This window comes from Pogoniulus pusillus, chromosome 9, assembly GCF_015220805.1.
Source record: "Pogoniulus pusillus isolate bPogPus1 chromosome 9, bPogPus1.pri, whole genome shotgun sequence".
Classification (NCBI taxonomy): domain Eukaryota; kingdom Metazoa; phylum Chordata; class Aves; order Piciformes; family Lybiidae; genus Pogoniulus; species Pogoniulus pusillus.
The window spans coordinates 26,685,730-26,701,377 of NC_087272.1; the positions used below are offsets into that span (position 1 = coordinate 26,685,730).

The following is a 15,648-nucleotide window of genomic DNA, read 5'->3' on the forward strand; positions in this document are numbered from 1 at the left end:
CAACCAGTAGTGTTTGAGTGACTAACAGTGAAATACGGGATTTTTTACAGTGTTTTTTGTGCTTTTTCTTGATTGGTTGGATTCTTGTTTGTCCTTCATTTATCTTACACAATGAAAAGATGACCCACTTTTAAAAATACTTATAGGCTTTTAATGCTTCTCATTGTAGCTGTGTGTTCAGACCATATCATGTGGTAGATTAGGAACATGTCTCTAAGAGAGGCTGTGCTCAGTCAGACTTGTGCTGCTGTTGTGCAGTGTACTGTTTGGGCTAAGAGCTGTAGCTGTCAGCAAATTTATCTGCCATGTGTCTCACTGGTCTCCTAGGAGCTGAATTTCATCTTCCATTTTATTGCCCCATACTCTGTAGTCTTTGTGTTACTCTTCACAGTCAGTCTTTGTCTCTACTGCTTTAGTAATGACAGGAAAATTGGTCTCCATATTACTTATGTACTTTACTGGATCATTTATGAGTGAGTAAAACAGCATGAGCCATAGCACAGATTTCAGCAGAACTCTACTAGTGAAATTCTTCTGCAGTGAAAATTGATTATTTATTCATGTTGTGTCTTTTTAGCTCTTAAAGTATTTCATGGCAGAGACCCATCTCTTATTTCAGAGTGACTTACTCCTCAACAACCATGTGTTGAAGTGACCTTGTTGGAGGTATTTGGGGAATTTGATTAGATTGTCCCTATGGGTCAGATACTGCCTATCCGTGTTCTTGTTGCCCCCTTGGAAGAACTCTGTTAGGGAGTTAGGTTGGACATCCCTTTACAGAAGGAGTTTTTTCCCTATACATCTCATTTCTCAACTTCAGATCCACACATTAACATTTAGAAATTTGTGTTAGCTTTTTTTCCCAGCTCTCAAAAAATATAGTTGTTGGGGTCCAAAATATAAGCAAGACTTAGTGTGGGTTCACGTTCTCGCTGCTACTGGGGTTCAGACACTGAGATGTGAGAATTCCTGACAAAGGGTACCGAGACTAAACTATTTGAACAGAAAGCTGCCTGTCAATTTATTATAACACAGTTCTTGGCTCTTTTTAATGGATTCCTGCTTTTGTCATTCATGCATCCTGAAATTTCCATGATTTTTCCTGCATGTTCAAAGTCATTATTAAAGAAGCAACAATGTGGTGGAATGGGAGTCTGCCAGGGTATAATCTTTTGCACTGTTGCAGTGTCAGGGAGCTTTTTGCAGTTTAGTAAGGTGCCAGATGAGTAACTCCTATCGAAGTGGGAAGTAAGAAATAGTGGAGCCACATGAATACTTTGTAGCGTTTTCGCTGCCAAATGAGATGTGCTTTTGATACAAGTCTGAAATCAGGATGTTTAGTGAAGACACTACTCACATTATCAGGAATACAACTTATATTACATTTGGTTAGTTGTTTTTCTGATAGATGCAAACTGACTCCTCTTTCCACTCCAGCTTTTTTCCCTATCTCCATGTAACTGCTAAACATGGCTTGTGCATGCTCCCTGAACACTTGCTCTCTCCTTGACCTCCTTTGACATCTGCTATGGTGAAACATCAATAAAACTGGCATCAGACAAATGTCAAAAAGACAAGTCAGAATGGTAGAAGGAAGTGTTACCATGGGATTTAAAATTACAGTAATCTTGATTATTTCTTGTAGGTACAGTTTGGAACACCTTGTCACTTTTGAGGTTCATGATGTCTCAATCTACTTGTTCTCTCCTATCTCTGGCTCTTCAAATCATATAATGTACTTTCTGCAGTATTGCTCAGTGTTGTATATGTCTTTTGAAATCCAGAAGTGTTACCACCTCCAGTTTTACCTGTGACTTTGAGTGGAGACTGTTGAATTCTGTAAGGAAGGCTAGTTTTGGTCTGCAGCATCCTAGCCACAGATTATATGACAGTTTGAATAACCAAATCCACAGCTGAGAGACAGGTATTAGTTTGAGGTTTGTATGCAGCTAGTAACCTGACTGACTGAGCAAATCCACTTACAGGCTTTGCTTTGCAAAGTGACCTCCAGTAACCTGTTAGGTGCAGATTTCTGTAGCTTCACCAACCTTACTTTCTTTGGCAAGAATTTAAAACCCAAAGGCAGGCATACAAAACCTATTATTCATGCCATTTTTTGAGGAGAAGGGTGGAGAAATATGTTTTCCCTGGCTTGGTGTGCCATCTTGGACAGTTTTTGCTATTTATTATTTTGTTTCTCCTTTCAGTATTTGACTACAGCTATAGAGATTACATCCTGTCCTGGTATGGGCAACTCAGCAGAGATGAAGGGCAGCTGTACCAGCTACTATCTGAAGATTTCTGGGAGATTGCCAAGCAGCTGCGACAGAGGCTGAGTCACATTGATGTAGTTAAAGTTGTCTGCAATGATGTAGTGAAAGCTTTACTCTCACACTTCTGTGACCTTAAAGGAGCCAACACCAGGTAAAAACATAACTGCATTTAATGGAAGATTTTCTGTTTCTCTTTTTGCTCTCAGATGTGCTATATCAAAGAACAGTATAATACTCTATAGGCAACTGATAAAGCAGTTTGAGCTTATTGCCAGTTTTAGAGTTCAAGCAGCCTTCAGGGCATCTGTGAGAGCTGTGGAAGGAAACGTTTGTTCTCCTTTTTCATAGAGTTCAGATTCACTGCTGTTTCCATTTCCTTTGTCCTTTGCTCACAGCAGGAGGTGGGCTGTGTGAGCAGTTCTTGCAAGTAGCACGAACCTAAAGGAGAGGTGCTGTCAGAGCAGTCAACAGACATGAAGATGGTTATTTGCACTTTACCCAAAATAGCACTAAGGTTAATTCCATTCAGTTTCTCGTTTCTTCTAGCATGGGGAGACAAAGCCTTGTGGTTTCTCTAATTTGCCTGACCTGCAGTAACAAGATTTTTCTACTGGAAAAATTGTGCCTTTATTTTCTTTCTCTGTTTAGGATATCTTGCTAATTCTGTGAATTTGCTTTTTGGCAAGGTTCCCTTTGTCTACTTAAAAAGGTCATCTGCCCACTGATGGGAGCTGCACCCAAATTGCAAATGGGAACTCTTAACCTGTGCAGTTCCCATATCTGGATGTACTACTTGTGTAATTGCTTGTAGAACTGCTTTTATCTGTCCTTACCTGTCCAGTCCTAACTGGAATCTGGTTTTGGTCATTCAGATATAAGCTATACATTTTTTTACTATGAAGTTGTTTTGCCTACAGTTATATCCACACATTTTTAACACCCCTTCAGAGAAGGAAGGTAACTTTTCTATCTGTGACCAGTTTGTGTGTTGCCATTCACACTTCTGGAGAAGAAGATAGGGTTAGTGTATCTATGCTGACTTTACACAAGCTAATGTCTGGGAAGTAAAGACAAGAAACCAAAAGGTGATTACATTCAAGAAAAGCAAACATTAAGATGTATGCAGATTGTAATAGATATTGCATTCCAAATATTGCTTGCTTTCAACTCTGTAATGTAGAAGTTCTCTTGGTCAAGTAAAGCTCTTAATTGTGTTCCCCAATTTTAAAACATTATGCTTATCCTTGCACTTTTTTTTCAGTAACTGCTTCCTTTTGGGGAGAGTTTGATTTGAACTTTTAAAGGATGAGGATGTTTATGGTGCTTTTTTAAAGTGTGTGTTCATGTTTAAAGCTAGGGACATAAAATCTACAATTGCAGAATTTCTACTTATTATTAATGCTGATTCTTGATGAGGTTCCTTATCTACTGAGAGTTATGACTAGTTCCTCTAGGTCTTTGTTGGATTGTTATTTCCACTATATAAAGTTTAAATATGCTTTTTTGGGTATTTTCCAATTGACTTTTTCCACTTTGGAATGGTAAATGTACTGAAGTCAGTGCTGGATAAGGCAGGCTACATTAACATAGTAATAAAAAACGTCCTATCAAGAATCAATGTGATAGCAGGTTGTAAAACCCCAACAAACCTCGTGGCTGTAACTGTAATTTTTGTATAGATTGGAACAGGACCCCCCGAGTTTTTTCATATACTTCAAGGCTGTGAATTGGCAAGGAGGAAGGTCTAGTTTTAAGGTACCTAACAAGATCAGTGGCATGATGAAACCAAAACAGAGCAACTTTCCCCCTGTGTTTTACAGAATTAGGAACACATTTACCACACAATTAGCCAAGTGCAGCCTGGAGGGTAGAGAGGGATAGTATTTGGCCATTATTGGTTTCAGTAAGCTTTTATCCCTTCATTCCTTTATATTTTGTTCAAGAGTGTTTCTTCAGCTACTTTAAGCAGAATATAAACCAGCTGAGCACTGCAGTGCCATTTTATGTGGTAAAGGATGGACTATGAGCTGGGTAAGGTGCTGTGTAGTGCTGGAAATGTTCAGGTTGGCACGTGGGGGCAGCATTGTCTGTGATGACAGTTTACTTTCCAGGGGCTAGAATTGCCTGATCCCAGGGATGTTGTCTTATTCTGATGACATGATATGTTTGTTGAAAGCAAGAGGCAGCTCTTCCATCTGGATGAAATGCAGAGTCAGTTATCTGAAGAACTTAGCAAACTGAAAACAAATAGTAAATGTCTTTCTTCGAAGCTCTCTGTGTCAAAGGAAGAGGAAGGTCCCTTATGCTCATTGTAGGCTAGGAATAACCACATCAGATACCACTGCAAAACTCTTAACATTTGATAAATACCACTCTGTGCTCATGGTCTCTAAATTGCAGTGTAGGCAAAGTGATGTTTGCCTACATAAGTAGGCAAACAAAATTCAAAGGTAGTTAATCATTGCCTGTTGAACCTTCTGATGAGCAGTGCTTCTTGAACACATCTTACTGGGCAGAGGTCACAGAGACATTGATTTGATTTTTCTTTATTTTATTTATTCCCATCTCCATCTTTTGGTCTTTTCTTTGTCTTTTACCTGCAGCTAGGGCACTTTAATCCTAACGGTAGAGGAAGAACTGTTTTTTGCAAGATGTGTATATGTGGAGTTGCAGACTGCTTCTGACCAGTTGACTGCTACATGACATCTGAGGAGATGCTCATAAGTGTTTTTGTGTTTGTGTGCAGCATAAGTCATGGCTTAGCAAAAAGGGATGCTTGGGGACTGCAGGTAGACCCTGTACTGCTTCAGAACCTGTTTTTAAGGGCTCAAAACTCTTGCAGAGTGTGAGTGGGGCAAGTACTCTGGGGATATTGCTTTCAGTGATCTGTAGGACTTGTAATTTGGGCATTTGAGTTTATATTGTACATGTCTGGGTAATTTTCTGTTTATTTAATGTGTATTGCTGACAGGTTGAGGAGAGAAGACAGCTAAGTTCTTAATTTTCTTGGCCTGTGTGAATACCTTTGCACCTATTGGGTGTATAACTGTTGCTAGTTTTGACTGCAATCTGTAAAAATAAAAGGTGCTGCCACCACAAACTAAACGGTAGCAGACTGATGCAAGGGGACTTTAAATGCTTGAGATTTAACTTGATTAATCTTGTATCTTGATAAAAATGGCAGCTGTGGAAGTTTTGGTGTTGGCTTTTTCATTGTGCTCTTTGGGTTCAGTGGGGTTTGTTTTCAAAGGGTCTTTTTTTCTGTATGCACTTTTTCTCAGGGGTGTTTATGATGCTGACTTAAGTCTAAATTTATTTCTTCTATTTCTTAGAAAGTTCAAATAGATCAGGCAGTTTTAATTCTGCTGCACTGTCAAGAAGCTTAGAGATCTGAGGGTGATACAGGTGAAGAGATGCAGCCTGCATGTGGTTCTGGTAGTTCTCAGAATCAGTTTAATGAAGGCACATGGTGAGTGTTGAATGTACTGATGAAAGGAATTTAAAATGAGTTGCATGTGCACTTCAGCTTACAATTGTGCTGATTGAGACTTAGATGTAATTCTGCAAGACTCTCTTGAAAGATTAAGGAAATAGCAAGGCTGAAACAAACATTTTATGATTTATTTATCTATTTAAAGAGTAAGGACCCTTACGTAATTTCCTGTAGAGTTGTTGACATTTTTGTGAACTCTTTGTTTTGTCTTGGTTTTGGCTCTTTTTTTTTGTGGGGAGAGAGGGCAGTATATGTGTGTATGCTTCTTAATATGATTTATTTATTTGCTGGCTTCCTACTTTCAAAGCGGACAGGTTTATGTTGTTTGTCATCGGTAAGTTCCTGGTCATGCATGTCTCCTATTCAGTGTACTTGTTTGGAGATTCTTGCCCTGGAAACAGTGGTACTGCCAATCTCAAACCTGTGAAGTTCCAAATTTCGTGGGCATTATTATAAATTATAACTTCGAGGTTGGCTTTTAATATTTTTTTCACCCCTCATAGGATTCATTTTTAAGTTCTTCCATGTCATCATGAGGCTATACGAAAATGAAGACAACACTTTACACCAGGAGTGTGCACCAAACCAAGAGTCTTTTAATATATCTTAATATTAAGACTGTAATGAGTTTTTACAATACAAAGAATCACCACATGGTCCAAATTAAGCTTCTGTCCTAGTTTTTTTTAAAAAAGGTATTTCCTTGAAGTCCCTGCATTAGGATACCTGGAAGCCCAGTCATAGATGGTAGTCCAGTATTATGGAACTGCTGTGGGTCCCATATTCCTCAAAGTTGAGGAATTGTTCTTTAAAGAGATGTAGATATTGTCTCAGACTTACTTAGTTATAGCATGAGAGGGGAACAATCATACTTCTATAACCTTGGTAATGTCTTAACTTCAGGAATACCAAATCAAATTTGCTGTGCTGCTTTCTTTCACAAAGTGCCGGATGAACTTGCAAGTTTGCAACAAATGTTGGTATTGATGGCTTTGTCAGGGTACACATTCAGTAGCTGCACAAACCAGTCTTGCAACAGGGGATAGTTACAGTAGATGTCAGTTTGATTCCAAAGTACTGCTGGAGTAGATTAAGTACAAAGGAATTCACTTTGGCAGGCTCTACCTATGGATCTATAATCACAGACCATTGTGTCATCTTACAGTGGTTTGGGGACAGCTGAAGGAAATCCTTTTGATTTCTAATTCTATCAAATAGCTTTGGATAGTGTTAAAAGTTCAGAGCAAGCTTAAAGATTTAATGAAATGAAAATTATGGAGAAGAAATTTATATAAGTTTGAGGCTGGTATTGTAGCTCAAGGGATTGAGCAGGGATATGACCTGTAGAGCATGGTGGGTAAAGCATGAGTTCTGTCTTCTGTTTGAAATCACCAGGGTCACCTGCATCTTGATAACACCAATACATGTCACTGTTACTTCATTCTTCATTGTTCAAGAAAATACAAATGAATTCAGTTGGCACTTGCCATTATTTTTCCATTGCCTGAAGCAAATTAAATGAGCCTGGTTTATAAAGCCTGTGTTCTGCCTGTTTTGGAGCTGTTTGCTAGAGTGTCATGTTTTATATTAGTTCACTGCACACAATTGTACTCAGAATTTCTGGATAATTGGCTGGGCTTTCAAAGATCTTTCTAAAAATAGCTGCACACAATTTTAGTGAAGAGTTCTCTGTAATTAGTAAGTGACCTTTTGTTTGGAAAATCCAACCACGTGATCCTAATAACACATGTTCAGAATTGGATAGGAAGTGAAGAAGTGTCTCTGTTACTATTCAGGTTGTTTAGTAGTTTTTAATGTCTTTGGTGACACTGGAGGAATGTAGCAACATTTTGTTTTGTGTACAAGCATGCAATTTGCAGTTGTTTCTTTTCCTGTTGATCTCTGAAAAATGAGCAATGCCTTTCTTTACTCTTGATCATGTTCCCATAGAGTTGAAGATACAAGTTTTACATCAAGCCTTAAGGATATGCCTGATCAGGACACTTTAGCTCCTGCTCCAGAATAGTAAACAGACCAGGTTCATTTAGCTGAGCAGTAATGTTTATACTTCTGTCTCCTGCGATTGCTCACTGCTTTTTCTTCTTCTTTTTTTTTTTCTCCTTTTATTTTTTCCTTTTTTAATGGCAATCAGTGAAGGGAAAGCCCAAGTTACAAGGAAAGATGTTTTCTGGGCAGGTGTTTCATTGACACATAATATATTTTGCTTGCAAGCTGACAAATGGTTATATTTAGGCAAATATAATTTTAATGCTCTATGTATAAATGCAAAGGAAACTATAAGCCTGGATGTCTTGTCTGTTTCACCACTGGCAAATTGATTTATTTTGTCGTTGTTAAGCCTCCTTCTAAAGTGCTTCTGCTTTCAGTTTTCCCTTTATTTCTCTTGCCCAAACTGTATGACTGTTGGCAACATGACCATTTGGCACTGATGTGCAAGGTTTGTTTAGAGATTAATTTCCTGGAGACTTTGTTTCTCTATTTTTTTCATAATAATCAGATGAAATTCTGTGTCATCTTCTTTCTCGATCACGTTTTAGGTACCATTTAGCTAGGAAAGCAATTAAAACAAACCCCTCTTCTAGAGAGTCATATCTTCTTAGATAATTGAGATATCTCCAGAACAAGTAGTCTGTGAACTGGAGAGTATTCAACTCTGCTCTCCCCTTGTATTCCTGTAGGCAGGAGCACATTAGATGAATCAGAAGGGTAAGAATCAAATATTTGCCTTTCTGCTTGTTTATTCAATTCCATTTTCCGTTTGTGTTCTGTTAACTGTGTATCAGAAAAGTGCTGGCATAGGTTCAGCTTAACCAAGCTGTATATACTGGCTGTTGACTGGGAATAAATTTGTACACTAGCGAGACAAAAATGATGAGAAATTACTTCTCTTGCATGGGTGATAGTGTAGATGCAGTTAATGCTCCAGGTTGTTTGCAGCACCAAACAGACTGGCATTCCTCAGGAGACTAGTAGAGAGACACTGAAAGCAAAGACAGATGATCTCTAGTGACATTTTATGTACGATGTGGCCCTGCTTTGTGCTTTACATGTGTGTGCTAGTTTGAGCCTAGCTAGAATGTTCTGGTAAGAATTAGATTACAGGCTGTGAAAAGGAAACAGTGGTGATGTCTACTTCATTCATAGGCTTGCTGAGATGTGTAAGAATAAGAACATAAATATAGATAACAGTGTCTCTCTCTGGGCTTTGTGGGCTGCACCTCTCTCTCTAACCTAACCTGCCATCTGTGTGGCTAATCCATCTGCTTCCTAACCCCCCTGGCTGACTCACTCAAAACTACCTTAAACATAAAGCAAGATCTTGGGTGAGGAAGGTGGAAAGGTGGTTGAGAGCCCCTCCTGGGTACTCAGGTTTCTGGGAGGGGAGTTGTGGTTCTGTATTACCTTTTATCTTGTATATTTATGTATATAATTGTAAATACTGTAGATATCTGCTTGTATATTGTGCTAAGCTGTGAATATAAAGCTTCATTCAATTTCCAGAGATAGCTGAGTCTAGTCAGAGTGATTTTTCCAAAGTGGGGAGAGGGGGGGGGCAGGTAACACCCAAACCATCACAATGTGTCAGTGAAGTGTAGCTTCATCTAATCACTATGCAGAATTTCAAATAAGTAAGGTAGGTGTGCAGAAAGGATGGGTTTGTGTGCTCTTGGTCAAGAAAAGAAATTGCCATGTACTTATTTGGAACTCTGTATTGCTGTTAATAAACAGGAATCAGTTGTTAGTAGAGGTTAGTTTGCTGCTAGCTGTATGACATTCCTTGCAGGTCATCCTGTTTGTCAGCATTTTACATGTGCTTCTGTCTGTGTTCCTAAGTGGCTGACTTTGAGTGGGTCAGCCTGTCCAGAGAAGTAAGACTTGAGTTCCCCAGTAAGAGGTAGCTGTACATAAAAAAGCCAGACTTTCTGTCTGCCAGTAGTCTGCCTGGGATGTGCCTGGTTTTGGGTAAATAATGAATGCCTTTAGGGGGAGCATGTGATGTGAGAATGTTTGATGTAGTGTAGGATATGTCTGGAGTATGCAAGAGGAATGGAAATGCACAGTGGAAAATAGCTAGGTACTGAGCTGTCAGACAGGAGAGATGCTACCAGAACGAGATAAACAGCTTTCTCAGCTCAGTCAGCTTTACCATCAGTGCTGGTTCATAAACCACTGCTCCTCAGAAAAACAGAGTATTTATATCCAGGCTGTTCCAAGGGACTTGTTTTGAAATTTGTCTTACTTGTAACAACTAAAACCACTCTCATGATCCGTGTTTGAAAATAAAACATTTGAATCAGAATTGAGTTAGAGGCTTCAGTCAAACTGAAACCATCTGCCATCTTTGCATTCCTGTTGTTCTGAAAGTTAATTAAAATTAATTTTGGTCACCTTGAGACAAATTACTTGGTATTATTGGAACAGACTTAGTGCTGTTGTTAGCGCATTGTTACTGTTCTTACGTATTCGTTCCATCCTGGACTGACTAGCAAATCAGTTGTTGGCGTAGTGCTGCCTGTCACTAGTGACCATACAGCAGTGTCTAAACGATAACTTCTAGTTTGACTGCATACAGTTGTCAGTCTCTTCTGTGAGGACTTAGTTGACTAACCAGGACAGCACCCTCCAGCACTGTAAAGGAAGCAGATGTTACAGATGACAGTAGGAGGCACTGATAAAAAACATGACAAACCTGAACTTCTTAAACACCCTAGAGCCTTCTACTGAGAACCAGTCCTGGCTGCCTCAGGAAATTACTGTGGTGCCTTACAAGTGATGTTACATCTGTTTCACTAACCACTGGCACGGTAACCTTGTTAAATTATAAATCTGTGACTGGAGCACATCAGACATGAGGCCCTGAAAGAACTGCAAGAGCACCTTGTCTCTGTTTCTGAATCTAAATTTTCTAAATGAAAAGATGCTGCTCTGACCTGCACTGAGGAGTCCCCTTGCTCTAAGAAGTCCAGAAAACCATTGGCACCTGCGAGGTTCCTTCTTCCCAAATGCACCTACCATGATTTCCAGGAGCAAGGATGACCTGTTTGGTGGAAAAGAAGTGTATTGGTGTGTGTTACTGCATAGTGTAGCACACTACACCTGTCCTACCTCCAGGCTTGGTGTTTGTTCTTTAAGGCTGAAGCCTAATTCTTTCACCAAGTGCAAAATGAAACCAGTAGAAAATCTTGGATTTTCTCTACCCATTATTTTCCAGCTTGCATAACCCGAAGAGTTAGTGAGTGGGTGATAGTGAGTGCCTTCCCCAAGAGGCTGAGACTGATTTTGGCTAAGACAATTCTCATCCTCTGAAAGTTTAACCAGAATTATCTAGAGGCAAGAATCTGACTCCACTGAGGTGAGACAAGATGGGCTGTGACCCTGAGGTGTTTAGGATGATGGAGGAAAACTGACTTTATTCCTTAGCTGTGTGTTTTTTTTACCTATAGTGATCTATTGGAATATAGCTTGAGCATATTCCAGCTTCAGATTGCTCAGTAGAGGACTCAGCTTCAGGGAAATTATCTTGTCTCATCTATGAATGGTTCTGTGATCTCTGCATGCTTGAGATGCTCAGATCCAAGCAAGCATTGTTACTTGATTTGATCAAGAAGTCCTCTTTTGTTTTGTTTTTCCTCTTAGGCAGGAAGATCCACCGAGACCATTTTTGCTGCACCCGTGTTTGAGGAGCTCTGATGAAGAAGTAAGATTCCTGCAAAAATGTTCTCAAATTCTGGTGTATTGTCTCCTACCCTCAAAGGATGTCCAGTCTGTCAGCTTGCGCATTGTCCTTGCAGAAATACTTGCAACAAAAGGTAGATCAAATATCAGAGATGATTAACTATTTGCACCTGCACAATATTAGTAATTACATACTTAATGCCTCAATGCTTTACTTCTGGGTTCTGAAATGTAATTTCTGTGATAACCAGCAAGACACTTTATGGTCTCAAAATCAAACATATTCTTACTTCACTCCCTTGACTTGATGCCAAGCTGTTTAGCACCTTTCAGGATAAAACACTCTTTGTCTGTTCCATTCTTCTATGTTTTGTTGGTTTTTTTTCAGAGGAACAATTTTTCAGTCATCTATGGCATTGTTATAGTGATGGTGTGAATAATTCTGGTTTTGCATATTTTTATTCAGATAACTAGCATTCATAGACTTAAGATGTGATCAGAACTGAGTCATAATACCAAATATAATGATTTTTTTTTAGACCTTGATTTATCCAGTGTGTTCTTTTAATTGAAAGGGTTTCTATTTTGCTTTTTTCCTTTATCAGCTACATTTTAATCTGATCAGAAATACACTAGTTTTTTTTTTTTATGTCATTAAATTCAGAAATAAAGGAGTCTTAAGTATATTATGTGATTCAGTTTACTTTTAATTTTCACTTATAGTGATTGCAATGCCATAGCTTTCAAGGCACTCAGCAGATAAAAACACTTGGAATTTTCTAAGTAGAGCTCAGCTTTGTCAATGCACGTCAACTTCCATAATAAAATAGAAGTTTTATCAGGAAGTACATCCTATCTCAAATGTTCTGTGTAGTCCAGAAGACTAGTTTTGGATTTTTATCAACTTACATACTTACTTTTGCCCTTTATCTGCAGTTTTATTTTGAAGGACAGCAGTTATTCTTCAGCATAAGGATTTTGGTTTAAAATATTTTTCCTTCCAGTACTGAAACCAGTGGTGGAACTGCTGAGTGATCCAGATTATATTAACCAAATGCTACTCAGCCAGCTGGAGTACAGAGAACAGATGAATGAGCATCAGAAGAAAGACTACACATATGCTCCTTCATATGAGGAGTTCATCAAGCTCATTAACAGCAGCTCTGATGTTGAGTTCCTGAAACAACTGAGGTATTTAATGTTTCACTGTAGTTCATTCAAAGCTAAACATGCTTCTTTTGCCAGCCCATTACTGAAATTTGAATGACTTGTGATTTTTCTTTTTAAATTCAATTTTAGGTTTCTCTTGATGAAGCAGAGACAGTGTGGATAAGCCACAACATTTGTTAAGTCTCCAGTACAGTCAGCTTTTTAGTTCAGTGGCAGAAAATGTTAGAAATTTCGTTTCTGCTTAGTGGTGTACTGGGGATGACTATACTGTTGAAAGGCATATCTGACCCCTCTTTACAGCCTGCCTCTGTGCAGTTAGATAAAAACAGTATGTTGAATTTCCACTAGTGTGTGGTTATGTCCTCATTGTCTTGATGAAGTATGGCTGGCCATAGTAGTCAGGTAGGTGACTGTAAACTGGAATGGCCTTAAGGACACTGGACATTCAGAACTGCTCGCTGTGATTCTTTGAGATGGAAAGAGGGATTTGAGTTCCAGCATATTTTACCACTGTAGCAGAAGTTTTCCTGGACTGCTGTAGGGAGGTGTTTCTTAATCATCCTTTTTAAACAAGTTAATGAACTCTAAGGAATTCCTTAAAGAGCTTCTGTATATGATTTTGATGTTCCTGTTCTCTACTGTAAATAGTACCTGATCACTCTTATACTAGTTCCCACCCTCTCTCCCAAAAATCCAATCTGTTTTTTTCCTTTCCTCTTCTCATAACATGAGATACTACTTACATCTCAATCTCACTTCCCCAAGTCCAAGTTGTTTATCCTTGCCTTATTTTTATAGGTGAGCTGTTTCTCTTCTGGTTTCCAGTGTGAAAGGACAAGGAGCAAGTGACTGGGAAGCAGGAAGCAGAGATAGTACTGTTGTAGCATCTTGCTAGATATCTTTTAGTTGATTTTGCTGAGCACAAAAAGCTCTAGAGGACAACTGAAGCCATTTCCACAGTGCTTGTTCTAATCTGTTATCACCAACTGGAACTGGTATTATTCCCCTCTTCCACGAGTCCCTTGATTTGCAGCTGCAGGTCATCTTTCCCTCTTCCTAAATGACTGCAGCAACCTCTGAAAGGCTGATCGTGTTTGGTGCACTGTGTTATTTGCTGTGACCCAGACCTTCTGTTGCACTTGGCTGAATCAGGCTAAGTGATGGTTTACCAGGATGCAGTACATGGGCTGAATAAATAGCATCTTGCTTTCTCTTGTTCTTCTCTTTGATTCTGAAACCACTTGCATTTCTGAGATGGGAAAATACATTTAGGTGATGGTGAAAGGATTTTGTTGCTTGGCTACTTATTGTTCATCTGCTGTAAAATTTGCTCTTTACTCTGGACCAGTGTGCCTTTCCTGAGAGCAGAAATAAGCCTCTATTAGACTTGGTCTAAAATCTAATTGGCATCATATTTATTAGCATAATCACACTAATGGATCTGCTTGTTTCAAAAGAAACTCAACTCTTCTGTTGTTGTTCAGGCACATTAATGCTCAATGTGCTCTCTTTTCAGCTGATAGGTCACTTTAAAATGTGTTCTCTAATATCAGATAGCAAATTTACTTTATGAAATAATGTAGGTTTGGCTGCACGTAGGCTTATCTTTTGTAGCCTGTGGAGTCCAGCTCTCATCATCTTGAGAGATGTTCCTCTACAGCCTCCATAATGTTGATCACTCTAAGCTGATCAATATTGCAACGGAAAGTGTCTGGGAAGATGTCTTTTTGAAGAGAAATGGTGTGTGATTTCAGAGACAGTGCTCATTCTTCCTCTGCTTGTACAGACCCAGTCTCTGCTAAAAATCCCTACTCTGTTCTGTTTGTTCCTAGCACTGAAGGAGCACCTAGAGAGATCTGAGCCAGCCCCAGCCTGTAGTCCTCTCAGTGTTATGGAGAATACTTTCTAAAGTTTTTGTCATTTACTAGTGAAAGTCTACAGAGTTATGTAAAAGAAACCCCAAAAGTGGTCCCTCTGTGGATGGGGGGGAAAAATATGGCATTTTTGGTGAACAAAATAAATATTACAGGTTGTAAATACAGAAAAATCTATAAAGAAGGAATTGGAGGAAACCCATAAGCCATTGTACAGTTACCACTGAGGAAGACAGAGTCCATTGGAATGATAGTAGTGGGAAGACTGCTTCCAGTTCTCTTCTTGCAACAAATAAATTCCTGGCATGTTGTACTTAAACATGTTTTCTAGTTAGATTTTATTCTGGGTAATAATACACTGTTTATCAAAGGTTCTTTTTCTTGATTTTGTTTGGAAATTGTTTTTCAGTGCCTACCCTAAGCCACTACACAGCACTCATGAACTGTAAGCCACCTTCTGTTAGTCCCAGTGTTCCCATATAACATCTTGGTTCAGAACAGATATAAGTGATAACAACTTTCTGTGTAGGCTAACTTTGAGGGAGACTTATCCCAGGCTACTACAGTGGCTGGGAAAATTCTGTTTGCTTTGATGGTTGATTGGGTTTTGATTACGTGTTTTTTTTAACTTGAAATACCTCTGTCATGCTTTATCTTTGCAGATTAATTACTGTTTACTAAAACAAAACATGTTGATCGGTGAAAGAGGTCATGAGGCACCAATAAACAATTCCTCAGACTCTTGATGGACTGTAGTAAAGAAAGCTTGGACTTTGGGTGCTCTTTGATGTATGCATGTGACAGTAGACAAGTCCCATAAGGCATTCTTTCAGACTGGATCTGTGAGAGAGTTTTGCTAAGCTCTCTTGTGATTATAACCAGATACTTGTTATGGAGTACGTTAAGAGAAGTCCCTAGCTGGATCAGTGGAAAGCTGTGGGTTGAAGGGTGTTGTTGCTCTTGGCAAGGAAGCAGAAAAGAGTGGGAAGCTCTGTGTGTTGGGTCTCTTTGTAAGCAAGTGTACCAGCTCTCTGCCTTGCAAGTAGCTCCCCTTGAAAGGCTAGCATGGCACTATATTGTCTAAGTCTTTTCTCTCTCCTTGATTAGAAGCACTACTGTAGAAATTATATTATATTGATTT

The 15,648-nt window shown here is 39.0% G+C and overlaps 1 protein-coding gene across 1 annotated transcript in view; it reads left to right on the top strand.

Annotated features, from left to right (window-relative positions):
- SNX25 (sorting nexin 25) overlaps positions 1-15,648 on the top strand; it is a 76,580-nt gene that overhangs the window by 13,875 nt on the left and 47,057 nt on the right. The window contains exons 3-5 of the mRNA XM_064149004.1: positions 2,208-2,424; positions 11,425-11,597; positions 12,468-12,654. Of these exons, the coding sequence (XP_064005074.1) occupies positions 2,208-2,424; positions 11,425-11,597; positions 12,468-12,654 (577 nt within the window). The remainder of the gene's footprint in view (positions 1-2,207; positions 2,425-11,424; positions 11,598-12,467; positions 12,655-15,648) is intronic.